At 43.0% G+C, this 15,847-nt stretch overlaps 1 protein-coding gene across 1 annotated transcript in view; it reads left to right on the forward strand.

Annotated features, from left to right (window-relative positions):
• The window catches only part of LOC131460308 (potassium voltage-gated channel subfamily B member 1-like), a 36,329-nt gene extending 23,593 nt beyond the window's left edge, over positions 1-12,736 (forward strand). The window contains exon 3 of the mRNA XM_058630656.1: positions 8,432-12,736. Within this exon, the coding sequence (XP_058486639.1) occupies positions 8,432-10,258 (1,827 nt within the window). The 3' untranslated portion in view covers positions 10,259-12,736. The remainder of the gene's footprint in view (positions 1-8,431) is intronic.
• The last annotated feature ends 3,111 nt before the right edge of the window (positions 12,737-15,847 follow it).

The raw sequence follows: 15,847 nt of genomic DNA on the forward strand, positions 1-15,847 counted from the left end.
TGAATGTCATCAAGTGTCTGTGCTAAAGCCGTTGTGTAAAACTGATATGGCATCATGGAGGATTACAGGCGGCGGGCGGGCCTCTCCTGTTTCACGTGGTAAACAAAAACCAGGTCGTCCCCTGCGCTCAGTCATGTCACTGGAACCAGGTGACCTGGACCTTTTATGGTAAACACCACTGCGTCGCAGAGGGAAGTCACCGGAGACGAAAATGAGTGAACATTAATTATCTCTCAGCAGACCCCACATCCATGAAACATCTCATTGGTGTTCGTGTCCACTCTTTGGTGTGTGACGGACACAGACGTCGAGTCTGAGATTAGAACGTGTGATGCTGTAATCATGAAGATGAACATTTGTTTAAAGCATGAATATGTGACCTAGAAACCCCCCCCCCCCCCCCCCCCAGGATGACCATATAAGGAGTTGTGTATCATTCCTACGGCAAATTGACCATGGGTGCACCTGCGGCACAGGTCCGTGCCCCGTGAGCACTAAGGGTTACGTTAATTAAAGGTTAAATGAAAATGAAAACAGAAAAATTATTTCTAACTTATACACCGTGATATTGTGCATTTTCTCAGCAGGGGAGAACTAACACAGAGAGAAGCAGACGCTTCATGGCACAAAAGAGTCCGTTTGCACTGACCCTGGTTGTTCACGCCCCAAAGATATCTTTAAAAACATCACTAACAGGATGCAGGTGATTACTGGAGCATCCGTCACCAGTTTACTGCCATGAGTGCAGCTCCTGTCGGGTTTTTTAATCACGTAATAATCTCCGATCAGTCGTTCATTTCATGCTTAATTATGAAATCGCTCTCTGGCAGATGTGTCTGCAGCAGCACGACACAGTTTTGCTCTTATCTTTAATAATCTGCACATTCAGGGAGAGATAAGCTGTTTGAGATGATGATCTCTCAGCATGTGTTTTTCTGTGGCAGGTGAAAAGCACAGACAGGTGTTTTATCAGAGGGGTTTCACACAGGGAGACATCTCTCACTCACTCTCTCACTCTCTCACTCTGTCACTCTGTCACTCTGTCACTCTCTTGTTTTGCCTTCATTTTTCACAGTCTGCACCTTTACTCCACCTCTGCCCTTCCCTCTGTCAAAAACGTCTCCACAGACACCGGCCCACAACGATGACCTTGTATTTGTACATTAGGATGAAAATACTAGTTTCACTGATAACAATGATACAGTCAGTTTATTTACAAGTGAAATTCATTTAAATTCTGTTTTTGTTTTGTTGTGGAGAAGGGGAATCAGCTCCTAGTAGATCCTTCTTTTTTTGGTTCATTCTTTTTGGATTTATTCCTCAACTTCCCGGCAACCTCAAGTCCAAACTTCCTCTGGATTACTTTAGTCGTGTATCATAAAGACTCTTTAAGTCAATATTGATCAATCTAATTCTCTGGAGAAATGATATGTGATTCTTTCTTTGAAAACAGACTCAGTTTCTGAGTTTCTTTTTTCATCGGAGCGTGCGTGTCGTGCGTGTCGGATTCACAGGAACTCAAATAGATTTTGAAAACCCTCCCATTCGCAGACAGACAGACACTCTTATGTTTGTGGGCCTCACCATTTTAGCACCACCTTCACACTTCTAAAAGGACACGGCTCCCGCTCGGCTATCCGTCTCCCTGTCACGTCCTCGGCACATGGCACAGGACTGGCACAGGCTCCAGTGCTACAGGCTCAAAAAAGGTTGCGAGGCAAGGTGAAACGGGGCAGATGAGGCACATCTGCTCCACACGCAGGAGGCCTTGTTCATTTGTGAGATGCCGAATGTAGTCGCCTATGTGGTCCAGACACAGATGGTTAATTAGTAACTGTGACGTTAAATGTAATTAATAATTAATAGTAAAAGACTTTTATATAATTAGCATGTGTTTTGGTTTCTAATATTGCGTTATGACACCTCAGATGTCAGATGAGCTGACACAATTCTGATGAAGCAGTTTACATTTAAGCGTCGCCGTGTTCTGGACCATCTGTAGCGGCTTTCACAGCACTGGTCCTTGCAGTAGTCGAGGCGGGAGATGAGAAAAGCCTGTGCGAGGAGCTGGGTAGCGTGCAAAGCTAAGCTGTTAGCTCCATACGAGCAAGTCAAGACTGACGGAGGCAACAGCAACACTGCTGACTGCAAACAGGAGGGATTATGAGTGAAAACACGCAAAATAATGTTTCGTGTGCTTCCACTGTATACAAACAAAAGCTCCCTCAGTCTGGTCTGTTTTCAGATGACAGATGCAGCATTCAAATAATGTTCTGTTGTTGAATAATAACATTAACAACAACGTACACCATGTAAAAAAGAAAAAGAAGAAGCATGAGTGAGTGTCAGGTGACGTCTCCATGCTCTTATTCCTGCTGCTTTGTTTTTGTTTTTATAAAACCCTCAACAAGCAGCCGCCTGTAAAAGTGACTCAAAAGAAAGGTATGACACATGAGCATTGTTCAAAACCACAGAAGCACAAACCAAAAATGTCAGGTGTTATTTATAGAGAGCGACACGACATGTGCAAGACCATTTTGAAGATTTGGAGAATTCTTGGATGCAGCGTGTGCAGACGACACTCTTTGTTTTTCTTTTCACAATTAACACGTCCTGTAACAGTATCTGTGCAGCCAAACCTCATTATTATCCATGTAAAAATAATTATATTAAAACACACCAGTGAGAGATTAAGATAAACGTTATTGCTGTTATGTGGAACGCTCCAAGACACAAGCGTCTCTGTTCCACTGTTGTTTCATACTTCCATCAATTCATTCTATTAAAGATGATCGGAAAATAAAAAATAATAACCCACAGAGGGAACAACAGCGCAAGTCGTGGTACAAAAGGAGAATTAGACCAAGAGAAAATAAAGTGAGTGAGTCACCGTCGGACATAATCCCTCCATTGATTTAGCTCATGTGACGACAGGGGCAAACCCACTGGTGATAAAGACAAGCCAGAGGAACCTGAAGTGAATCAACATTTCACACTGCATGCAGCTCTAAAATGTCAGCCTGGTGACTACAGGACAATGCCACTTGTTCTCTAAATGTCATATTTCTGTCGTTATTTGTTTGCTACTTCCCTCAAGTCTTTGTCCAACTCTCTGCTCTGTTGCAGTCGCACTCTCTTCTGTTTGGTCTTTAATGTTCATTCCTACTTTTGTCTGATTCTAAATATCTTGGATCGCATGGAGACATGCTCTCATTCACCCATAATTAACCCTTTAACACCAAACTCATTTTAGTTCAGCGGTCACATATAACACACCAGTAAAATAATAGCTTAATAACCTATAAACGATGAGATCTCCACATGTTTCCCTTTGTTTTACATTTAATGAAGTTTCTTTTACAAAAATATGAAATTTCTTGGCGGAAAACAAGTGCAATTTCAACAATATGATGTAAAAGTTTAGCATTTACACATGTGCATAACAACGTACACATCACAGTAGATCTACAAGGTGTCTAAAACTGACAATTACAGTATTTCACAGTATGATTAATCATAATGTGAAATTTTAACAATTTCATCCTGCGGACAGTTCTGGCCCACAGGCCGTATGTTTGACACCCCTGCTTTAACACCTCAGTCTCAATATGTCCACCCAGACTTTTTTCTGCTTATTTTAACCATAAAAAGGGCCAGAAAATGTCCCTGTAACTAAGTGCTTTTGCTCATTTTTCCAGAATAACTTTCAATATCTGGCAGTGATTGACAGTTTACTGCAGTGTGGAAACCATGTCCAGGTGTTTTTCCAAGTCTCTCCTCTCTGGTGACAAAGACTCTGATTCACCGGCTTCCTGCGACAGCGCGAGTGAAATGACCACAATGACCAGATGTTGACCTTTGATGTTGCAACGTCTCAGCTTTCAGAAACCGTTGGAATTTTTTCGGATAGCACCAAACCGTTGCGTAATTACGGTGATGCAAAAAGTCTACTGGCGAAAAACCACTGCTGGACTGTGTGGTGATATTATTTTACAGAACCAGTGATCACAGTGTGTCACATTATTATTCATGTGCTTTATTGCTCATGGAAGTTTTTAAAGTGACAGGGTGGAACTTTATTCCCATTTAGACCAAGATTTGGACAAACGTCAGCATCTTATCTGACAAGTAAAAGATTTTAAATCTTTAGGTGATCAGGGCAGAGGAGGAGAGAACAGGTGAATCAGAGTCAAAGACAAGCGCAGAGTTTGGCTGTAACATCAACAACAATGTGAGGGGAAGGGGTGGCGCTGAAGACTGAAGAGTATTTATGGTGAAGCAACTGATGACCTGCAGGTGTGTGACGACGATCAGCTGCAGAGGGCGGGGACTTCAGCCTCAGCCACACCCACCCAGCAGCAGGACCAACAGACACAGGAGAGGCCGCCTCCCTGCTCCAACACACCTGACTCAAATGAACTGAGTGTCAGAGCTGGATGACGAGCTGACAGTTGACTCAGGTGTGATGGAGCAGGGGGGGGGGGAAACATCTAAAACATCCAGGACCAGGACTGAGAGACCGTGTCGTTGTAGATCACGACAACATTTCACTGTTTCACTGCAACATGGATCTAATAAACTTGTTGAAGACACATTTTTACATTTAGTACTTAATTAAACATATCTCTTTATACATTACATTACATCACATGTCATTTAGCAGACACTTTCACCCAAAGAGACTTACAATTTATACAATTTACACAATATTTAATCATTTGCTGTCAGGTAATTGATCTCAGTATCAGCCTTCACATTTGTTTTGGTTGTCTGAGATGAATAAATTCAAAAATCCCAGTGAATTAAAATTGTTTCCTGTTGGTCAAAACCACAGTTATACTAAATATATGCACTTGGACTTATGGCACTTGACGAATAAGAGAACTGTTGGCCTTATGCTCCTGTTCATATGCTTTGACGCTAAAAGTGGACAGACAACATTTAATTGCCAATAATATGTAATGTTTAAAATGAACCAGACAGGTTTTTCTTCATGTTATATAATAATGGTCTTCAGATATCAATTCAATTCTATATTATATGTATAGCACCAAATCACAGCATACATTATCTCGAAACTGGATCTGGATCCTGCAGCCCAGGAGTCACCTGCAAGATGAGGACAGAGAGAGACAGAGGACAGGAAGGAAAGACACAAGCTAGGAAGAGAAATGTAATAAAGTCATATTCATACCCTGAGAATATTTCCCATCAGTCTATGTCTATAGCAGCATAACTAAGCGATGGTTCAGGGAGCTGGTTCTACAGGCGAGGAGCCTGGTAACTGAAGGCTCTGCCTCCCGTTCTGCTCTTATAGACTTATCGTAAGTCTGCATTTGGGACCAAAGCGATCTGTTGGGATGATAAGGAAAAGCAAGTTATTTGAGGTATGATGGGACCTGATCATTAAGTGTTTTTTATGTGAGGAGAATGATTTTGTCTAAGTCAGCGCAAAATCATGTACTTTTACAAGAAGGAAAGGGGTTTTAAAATATAACTATTATTCATGGACCACTGTACAATTTTGATCAATTCATTGTTGCTGTAAAAGAATATGCACTAAGTTGTGTGAGATTCACCCAACCGTCATTTATACACCACTTATTCTTTGAGGGTTTGTGGGAACGCTGGAGCAAATCCCAGCAAAGTAGATCTTTGACGATCAGGTGAGACGACCAACCGCTGTGACGAGTCAGTGACGAGTTCAGTTGAAAGATTTTATTGAAGGTGGCGCAGAAGATCCGAGGAGAACTGAGACAATCCCAGGTCTGATACATAGAGTTAGTGAGACTTGAGATAGTGGATCCAGTCCAGGTGCCTGGCGCCTTGGTATCTAGTGAGGGAACCTTGAAAGGCGCCTATAGTTTGTGTCTTATCCTAAGTTATGGCTATTGTACGAACAAAATTAGGATCGCCCATCGAGTGTTTTGATAAAACATGGTTGGAGAACCTTCCAAAAGTCACGAGCAGGCAATATTTCAACTTCTCTGACAAACGTGCAGCAGTGTTTCCAGAGAATCTGTGTCTCTGCAGCGCTGTTTTGATCCAGTGTGAAGCAGAGCGATCTCGCTTTGTGTGGTGAAAGCAGCGTGAAAACTCTCTGTACTCTCTGCACTCTGAGCGCCCCCCATTCACACACACACACACACACACACCTAGCACTTCAGGAGGAGGAGGATATTAAATATTCAGTCTCCTGCCTCCTGGCCCCGGGGGGAAGGTTGGTTTGGGGCTAATTACTGAGCTGGGAGTAAATATATAATGTGTGTGTGTGTGTGTGTGTGCAGCAGCAGCCTGGAGAAGACTCATCTCCACTGTTTGAGTTTATGCACACACACAGGAAGTGAGGCATATACCAGCCCCATGACCTCACTGCTTGTCATTAAGAGCTAATGAGGTAATACAACTCTAACAATAACCCTCTTAAGCTGTGTATCTGTGTTAATGTCCTCATTGCTTATATTCTCCTGAAGCCGCCTCACACTTGACTCAAATTCTCTCTCTGGCTTTATTGCACCACCCCTGCTTACACACATCATCATGTTGCCTAAGCCAGGAAAATCACAAATTCCTGTTTGGACTGGGTTTGCAACACTTCCTCTGTCTCAGAGGTTTGTCCACAGATGACACTTCCTCTGTCTCAGAGGTTTGTCCACAGATGACACTTCCTCCTCTCACTATGTCTGTGTCACATCCACGTAATCTCCTTCTCTTTTGGCTGAGCTCAGGTTTGGGGCGTAGGAGGGGAAAGGTGGAAGTGTTTTGTGTTCAGCGTGATCAATTATCCGCGCTCAGGTCTGGTCAGACCTCACGGTCACTCTAGATTAGTTCTGATCTGACGAGAGTGACTTCCACCGGGCATCCAATTTTGAAAACGGCCCTTGGTCGTCATCGCTGCGTCTTGTTTCTTCTCGTTTTAAATGTCACTGCGGAAACAATTATGTATATAAAGTTGTGTAACTTTCTCATTTGGGTCTCCTGGCAACCTAAATCAGACCTCCGTGTCCTCGTAAAGACTAAAAATAGCAGCTGGAACTTCAACCTGTTACTATTACAAGGACCATCTTGTGTCACTTTGACATTAATTGTGATTATTCTGTTGGGGGTATTTATTTTTGTTATAAATCTGCCTTTAAAAGGCTGCAATTGAGCGTTTTCATTCATCACTAGTGTCTCTCGGGATCCAGAGCAGAAGGCAGACTATTTTACTTCGTTTATGTCTGCCCTTTAATTCACTCTCACAGCCCAACTGTTCGGCTGTTAAAGTCAAAATGTCGTTCCTCCTTTCCTTCCCTTTCCCCACAGCAGGGTTTCTCTGCTTTTAGTCTCTCTCCTCAAAGGCCAAGACAGGAGGACAAGCAGTCTCCTGTCAAGATTAATAAAAGCTTATGGTCGCTGATTGATACCAGGGAATAATCCTGCTCACGACTGGCTCGGGACACGGCCTCCACAGTGACCTTGTATTGGATTTTACACCGACTCTGGGGCAGGTATAATAGGTGTGGCACACCTGCACATCCCCAACTATACGCAGCACTCCTAATCCTTCAGAATATGACCAGACCCTGTTGTACTCAGCAGATTATGTCATTAGTAGGCTGCTCAGCACTTCACAGGTTTCCAGGACTGTCTTTAAAGCTCACTGACCATGTCAGTTGTGCTTCGTAATGCGAGTAATACACTTCGATTCTCTTGTAGCCTCAGGCACTGGCGGTTTGAAGCATACGAAGCATAAAATGGAGAGATGAACGGGTCCGGCACTGGTTTTTAAAACAATCCCAAAGTCTGTGTGGATCATCCACCTCCACCTCCTCCTCCGTCTCGCTCTCAGTTATGTGACCGCAGGGAAAACATCACATTATCTCTGACCCAATCTCTCTTGTATTCGCTGACGTTACATTTCATCAGTGGTGCTCGTGAAAAAAAGCTTGAAAATCAAAAATGGGCCGTGAACTTACATGAACTGAAAATGTGGGGTTGGGGCATTTTTGGTTCAGTCAGTAAAAGCAGTTTGAAAACAAATTGGACGCATTGAGTGAGTGTCTGATGGGATGATCTGATTCCTATGACTTTCATTTTATGTAGATCAGTGCAGTGAGCTGCTAAGTCGTTCGTAAATCGTTCCATATCAAAAAATGCACTTTTACTTTGAAATTCAGTGAAATATCAGCATGAATATCTTTATTATGACATCATGATGGAATAGTGTGTTATAATTTGTTGTTATATAAGAATTGTTTTTATAAACAGCTGCTTTTTTTTCCGGCCCCCTCTTGACCAGACTAGATACTCATTGGCCCCCAGGTCATTTGAGTTAGACACCCTTACAGGAAAACCAATCAACTGATAAAGCAATCCTACACAAAATGGCATTAGATTGGGCTGCAACACTGGGATCTTAAGTTTTTTTTTTTCCTTCTGTGTTTTCCAGATCCTGGCGATCATCTCCATCCTCTTCATTGTGCTGTCCACCATCGCGTTGTCTCTGAACACTCTTCCAGAGCTGCAGGACACAGACGAGTTTGGACAGCCCACGGACAACCCACAGCTGGCTCACGTGGAAGCTGTGTGTATCGCCTGGTTCACCATGGAGTACTTGCTCCGTTTCCTCTCCTCCCCCAACAAGTGGAAGTTCTTCAAGGGTCCTCTAAATGTCATTGATCTGCTGGCCATCCTGCCATACTATGTCACCATCTTCCTCACAGAGTCCAACAAGAGTGTGCTGCAGTTTCAGAACGTCCGACGCGTTGTCCAGATTTTCCGCATCATGCGGATCCTGCGTATTCTGAAGTTGGCCCGTCACTCCACAGGTCTTCAGTCGCTGGGCTTCACTCTAAGGAGGAGCTATAATGAGCTGGGCCTGCTTATCCTTTTCTTGGCCATGGGCATCATGATCTTCTCCAGCCTGGTGTTCTTTGCGGAGAAGGACGAAGAGGACACCAAGTTCAAAAGCATCCCAGCTTCTTTCTGGTGGGCGACCATCACGATGACCACAGTGGGCTACGGAGATATCTACCCCAAAACCTTACTGGGAAAGATAGTTGGTGGTTTGTGCTGCATTGCTGGAGTACTGGTGATAGCCCTGCCCATCCCCATCATTGTGAATAACTTCTCTGAATTCTACAAGGAGCAAAAAAGGCAAGAGAAAGCTATTAAAAGAAGAGAGGCCCTAGAGCGGGCAAAGAGAAATGGCAGCATCGTCTCCATGAACATTAAAGACACATTTGGCCACAATTTAGAGCTCTTGGACGTAATGGTGGAAAAATCTGAAGAAAAAAAGGAGAAGCTGCACGACAATCATGTATCTCCTAGTCTGCAGAAAGGGACACCCAAACTCAAGTCGCACACCAACTCCGGCAGCCCTGTGAAGACTCTTGAGTCCAGCTACCAGGAGCAGGCCAAGCCCTTGAGCAGCCCTCAGCATCTCAGTGTGCAGAAACTGGAGGAGATGTACAACAAAATGACTCAGTCACAGCCCGACCTCAATGGCAAGGAAAAAGGTCCGCCCTCCAAAGCGGTCTGGCAGAAAGCTGAGTTTGAGATGGGAAACATTGCAGCCGAAGCCGTCTCAGGCAAAGCAGAGGTTGTGACGGATATGAGAAGCATCTCCAGCCTGGACAGCTTCATCAGCTGCACCACGGATTTCCCTGAGAGCTCTCGCTTCTCCCACAGCCCCATCAGCAACATACCAGGGAAAGTCAGCACAAACCCGAGTCTGGAGCCCACGCTGGAGAACGAGCATGAAGGACTCCACGGCACAAGCACACCTCAGACAGGAAGAGGCACCAGACCCAGTCCGTGTTCCGACAGCCCCAGTGGCCTGCACTCCAACAACCCACACAAAAGCCACTTGCTCACGGTCAACTTCAGAGAAGGTGAAGATACAGGAACAGGGCCCCTCTCAGACAGCTCCGTCTACACAACTGCGAGCAGCAGGACACCCACCAAGAGCCCGGAGAACTTACTACCCAGCATTTTCACTTTTCACGACACGTCCGTCAATAAGTTCATCGACGCTGACACAGATGAGGAGGAGCACCTGCACGATGGTTCAGGCACCAACCCGTCCCAGAGACTTCTGGAGAAGGCCAGTCCCAGGTTTGGCCATCCCTCCAGCTTCCAAAGGGGGGGATCCAACCACATGGAGGGCCCGCGGAGGAAGCTGGGCAACAGCACACTGCCGATAGAGGGCCAGGAGAACCACGTGGCTCAGGAACTTCAGCCACTTCAGGGAGACGAGAGTCACTCCAATGCTTGAAGTTACAATACGTGAGAGACGACAACGGGAGGGGAGTGGAGATGAAAAGCACTGAAAACACTTCAAAAGAAGTAGAACTGTGAAAATAAAACATTTGTGTAAGATGGGAGAAAGACAAACAATACTCGTACCTGATCATTTTTAGTATTTATACATTTGTTTGAAGCCAGATTATCTCTTAACTGCAGCCTAGTGATGGGAAGATAGAATATTGTGGGTTTTTGTTTGTATATATATATATATATATATATATACATATATATGTATATATATATATTTATTTATTTATTTAATAATTGAAACACCTATTTTTCTGATATTCCTGGATGAAGCCACGAGCAAAGGCAGTCCAGTCAGTAGCACGGAGGGCATTGAAAACACGTCAAACTGGGGGAAACACATTCAGCTGATTTTACTTCAAATAAGTATGTTGTGGTGCAAAAATGGGATGGGGGGATATTTATTTTTCTTAAAGTGGTGACTATAAATACATGGTATAATTGTGAGATAACAAACATGGTCGGAAAAAAAAGGTGTATATTTTTGCTTCCTTCCTCAAAACTGGCCTTAGTTCAAGTCGTCTCCCGTGTTTTACGTTTGTGTTTTTGACACAGAGTTCGTCTCTTTGTCTTAAATATGAAGTTTGACATCTTTCTCGTTGATGTTTTTTTTAAACTGCACAGACACAGAGAGACACTGTGAGGCCGCGTCCGTCCATCCGTCCGTCCGTTTTCCCTCTTGTCCCGCCCTTTGTGTCCAGCCGCTGACAAGAGAAAGCACCTTAACTTGAGAAGTATTTTTATTATGAGCACAGACGAAAAAGGAAACCGTAACTATGTGTCCGTCTGTCTGTTTACTTAATTTGTTTGTTTCAAAATGTCTGCGTGTGTGTGTGTGTGTGTGTGTGTCTCACACGAGTCGTCGTTCCTACTGTAGCTGATGAAATGACGCAGTATCAGATAACAGATTACGAGCGTCAGTGTAGCTGAAAGCGTGAATATCGTACACGTAAAACTACAAAAGTAGAATACAACATGCAGATACACGTTTATTGTACCAGGTGCAGAATCAGAATTCTTTATATTTTTTAAGTATTTTCTAACAGAACAAACTTGTAGACGTTAACAGACGTTGGGCTAACTCCTAATTCCAAGTGAACAGTTGCTGTTGTTAGACAAGACACCGCAGAGTAGATAATAACTTTGTAATGTTTGCTACCGTCATCGTGAAGAACCAAAGAACTGTTCTTTTACCGATAAACTTATGTTTCGACGTTTAAGCTCAACATGTTTCCTCTGTAGCAGAATGTGATATTTTTCAGGGAGCTGTAACTGCTCATTACACGCGTGAGATTGAACACATGAGATGGACTGACATGGAAAAAACAAAGCTGTGGACAGACAGAGTGCTGAATGTTTACATGAAAAAAGAAAAGAAAACATGTGCAGACTAGTTCAGAACAGTGGATATGGCCCCCCCTTGTTTCCATGGTGATTGTTGCGATGGCACGATGGTTCACATTCGATGCAAGAGAGTCACATCTTATATGTCGCGTCCCTAAAGTCCCAAAGTAACATGTTGTGGCCGAGTTTGTTCACACGTTCATTCATCTCGTCTTTTCGAGTCATTGAAGGCTTTATATAAGATGAACTTATGTTACATGTTCTCATAAAAAGAACAGAAAACTGCAGCGAACACTTCAGCTACTTGCTCCCAGTGAGAATGAGTGTGAACGGAATAGGAAGAAGCAGCGTTTGACAGAGCGGTGCAGCAGAGCTGTCAGCCTGATTACAACTGACATCACTAATGATGGCGGCAGCGCTCTGCTCCCATCTCATGTCCAGCTTCACACACACACACACACACACACACACACACACACCTCATGGTCATTACAGAAATTGTTTCCGAGCACATCTTCAGCTATTTTGAGAGGGCAGAGCATGTTTTCACCTCACCAACGGGTCAATGAGAAATTACATTTGCCCATTTTTCTTGCTGTTAGATTCACTTTTTTTCTAATGGAAATCAAAAGTTCCACTCCCTTTTTTTTTTAATCACACATGGGAGTTGTTGATCAACTACTGGCTCCGTCTGTGAGTTCAAATGTGTTTATTTTGCGCGGCTTGTGACTTTGACTTAAAGGTAGGGGTTTGAGATCCTGGCAAAAACAGTTGGAGCAGGCTACAATACGTTAAATTCAAAAGTCCACGCCCCTTCCTTCAGACTTCCCTCCAAAGCCACGCCTCAGGAAGCACGGAACGCACAACGAACACGGATTCACGAGCGCCGCGCAGCATCGCTAACTTTCTGTAACTTTTTTGGATACTTCAAAAAACAACAAATACTCTAAGAAGTTTGCAAAGCGGACAGTTAACCTGCAGGTCCAGTAGAAACAGCCATATCATCACTTTGTAGCCTCTTCTGGGCTTTCAGGTGTTGCCACCTGAGGCCTTGGGCCCTGGGCCTGGGCGGCCAGTTCAGTAACCAATCCTTGACCTTAAAGGTATAATTCAAACATCCACGCCCCTTTCTTCAGACTTCCCTCCGAAGCCACGCCTCCAGAGCGCCGCGCAGCATCGGTAACTTTCGGTACTTTTGGGTGAAGTTTTTTGGATGCTTTGAACGTGATGATGAAAAACAACACATACTCCAAAAAGTAAAATTAGTGCACAAAGAGGGGTACGTGCATGGGGGGGGAGTAGATCGGATGTTGTTTTTAAAGACCTGTCCGTTCCACAGCTGACTGACATTTTTCATTTTTGTGTCAATGCATTATTTCATTGGTTACAATCGGGTTATGAAGAGGATTTTAAGCAATAATAGCAGTAAATGATCTTCCACCGTAACTTTAAGCATTTTATAAGGTGAGCCCTGTGTTTTCTTGCATTCCTGCTGGTCTGTGATGTTTTCAGGTCGAGTCTCAGGCAGAGTCTCAGACAGTTGAATGCTGAGTTTCATCCTCAGGTTGTTACTCATATTATGGAATCACAGCTCTCTCTCTTTTAAACTCTTCTTACCTGATGAGCGCTTTTTTTATATGTGACGATGACTCTCTGCTAGGTTTTTTTTTACAGCTCAGGAGGTTTTTGGTCAGTGGACAGGTCCTGTAATATTATTGCAACAGCTAATAGGAGCATCCACTCTCTCTGAACTGCCGTTCAGTGCTTTTCCACTGTACAGTTCCAGCACGGCTCGACTCCACACGGTTTGGTTGGTTTTCCATGACTATAGTACTTCCTCAACATGGGCGGAGTCAATGTTTTACACACACGCACACGAGTGACTAGCGACTTGTAAAGCAGTCGTTTTCCGGTGTAACTGAATCATTAGAATGGTTTCATTAAAAGGATGAGTTGAGTACTTCCTCAATGACCGTAGCACAGACTCCGTCGGACACAGTCACTGAGCTTTCAGCAGCGCGGCTGCTAAATACACCAGACTCCTCTGTTCAATGATGAGATGTTAGACACTTCCTTTGCTAAATGTTGGAGATTAACGCACATTTTCAGGATTCTTACGTCCTTTTAACTCATCTGTCAAAGTCACATTTTAGTATCGGCTCAGCTCGCTTGGAACCTCGTCAGAGCAGGTACTAAAAAAAAAGTACCAAGTACCAGGTACTGTCGCTAATGGAAAAGCAAAAACCAAAAGTGCAGAGTCGTGCCGTTGCACGACTCTGAGTAAGTTTTTACTCAGAATGACAAAGCAAAAGTGTCAGACGGGGGTTAAGGCATCCTTCTGAGGATGTGTGTTCATTCCTTGCGATGCTATAAATACCATCCCCGCGCCGTGCAGGGAAAGCTCAGTTACAGGAAAGTCTTTGGCCAGACGGTGTCACTGAATCCTGAGGAACAAACTTTGTAATAAAAGTCGTCTGTGGTGAACTCAACGTCACAGCGACTCATACAAACTCAGAGCAAAAACCTCAAGAACACAGTCACTGGTGTGGAGCATTTCTGCTCCAATCTCATGCTTAATCAAAGTGTCAGAGGAAACAGAGGAAATAGATGTTACACAGAGAAGATTCATTAATATTCACCACACAAAACTCTAAAAAACAAGCCATTTAAATGGTTTTAAACTACTTTTTCTTTGCACTTTATTTCTTTTGCTGAAGTAAATCCTCTGCTGTCCAAAAATGTCAGCATACAAACACACACACACACACACACACACACACACACACTGGTTCCAATATTCAAAAGCACAAGTTAAAAATCTCACAATCTTTAAGCACAAGAGGTTTAAGCCAAACGCAGACGATTCAGCGTCTGTCTGCTGCCTGCACTTGTGTGTACTTGTGTTTTTGTTTGTTCTGTAAAGGTTTTCATACTTTGTACCAGTTGACTTTGTAGAATATTGTCTTTGTGGTTTCCTGACACATGTAGCGCTATATTAAAAAACTCTCTGTCACACTGAAACTTGTAAATATCATCTAAAGAAACTGTAGGCGAGGAGATCCACGGGGAGCAGTTTTACCGACTGATGCTTAATAAAAGACAAACATTGAAATGAGTTGGTTCTCTGAGCTTCACTTTATCAGCTGAAATGTGCTTGTTTTGTGTGAATAACCACTGAACACGTTACAGGAGTCAGCTGCTGAGATTGTGGTTTGTGAACGGAGCCTGCAAACCTTAGACAACAGCGCCATCCTGTGGAGGTTTTCTCCCCCCATTTTATAAACACAAAAATGGAACTATAGAGTATGTTTGCACAGATCTGGAGAAATTAAAGCTCATGCATCAACAACATGACTTCAGAGTGTAAAAAGTCACTCCAATATCACCAAAGTTACCAACTCAACAATGTTGCAGAAACTTACCAGAGAAATGCTGACCTTCAAAAATCTAACGTCCTGATCACCAATCAGTCTCAGGCGAGTTTCACCTGTGCCGACACCTCACTCATGAGTCAGGAGTAAAAGAGGCTTCAGGTGACGTAACTTAATAATCTGCAATATAGAGTGTCTTATATCCTTTTATTCAGCACAACTGAGGCAATCTGCGGAAATAAAAGTTAATTTTCACCAACTACATAAACACACCTGAGCAAAAAGTACTCAAAATGCTTCAAATCGGATTGCATTTTGGGAAATTTGGAAATATGTCACAGTTCAAATTTCACTTGGCTCGTTTTTATGAACAAAAAGAAAAGAAATAAAGTCTAATTTTGTGACTTATGCACAATTATTGCTATTTTATACATATATATATATACAGGCCTATGTATATATATATATATATATATATATATATATATATATATATAATACTTGCTGGTATGTGACATTATGTCATAATAACTTACATCACAGTCAATACCTGGTCATAGCTTTGGGATTTCTCTCGATATTTAAACTCTCACAAGACCGAGGTTATTATCATTTATCGTTAACGAAAACTAACGAAACGTGTGTTAATATTATAAAATATTTTATATTTCTAAAATGCTGTACTTTCATTCATAATAAAATGTTTTCAATTTGTATTTTAATGTGGGACATAAAGGCTGTGCAAGTGAAACACGGCATTCGTTATTGGGTTGAGTTTGAGTTATTGATGTTCAAAGATGTTCAAAGTCTGGCCC

This window comes from Solea solea, chromosome 6 (assembly GCF_958295425.1).
Source record: "Solea solea chromosome 6, fSolSol10.1, whole genome shotgun sequence".
NCBI classification, from domain to species: domain Eukaryota; kingdom Metazoa; phylum Chordata; class Actinopteri; order Pleuronectiformes; family Soleidae; genus Solea; species Solea solea.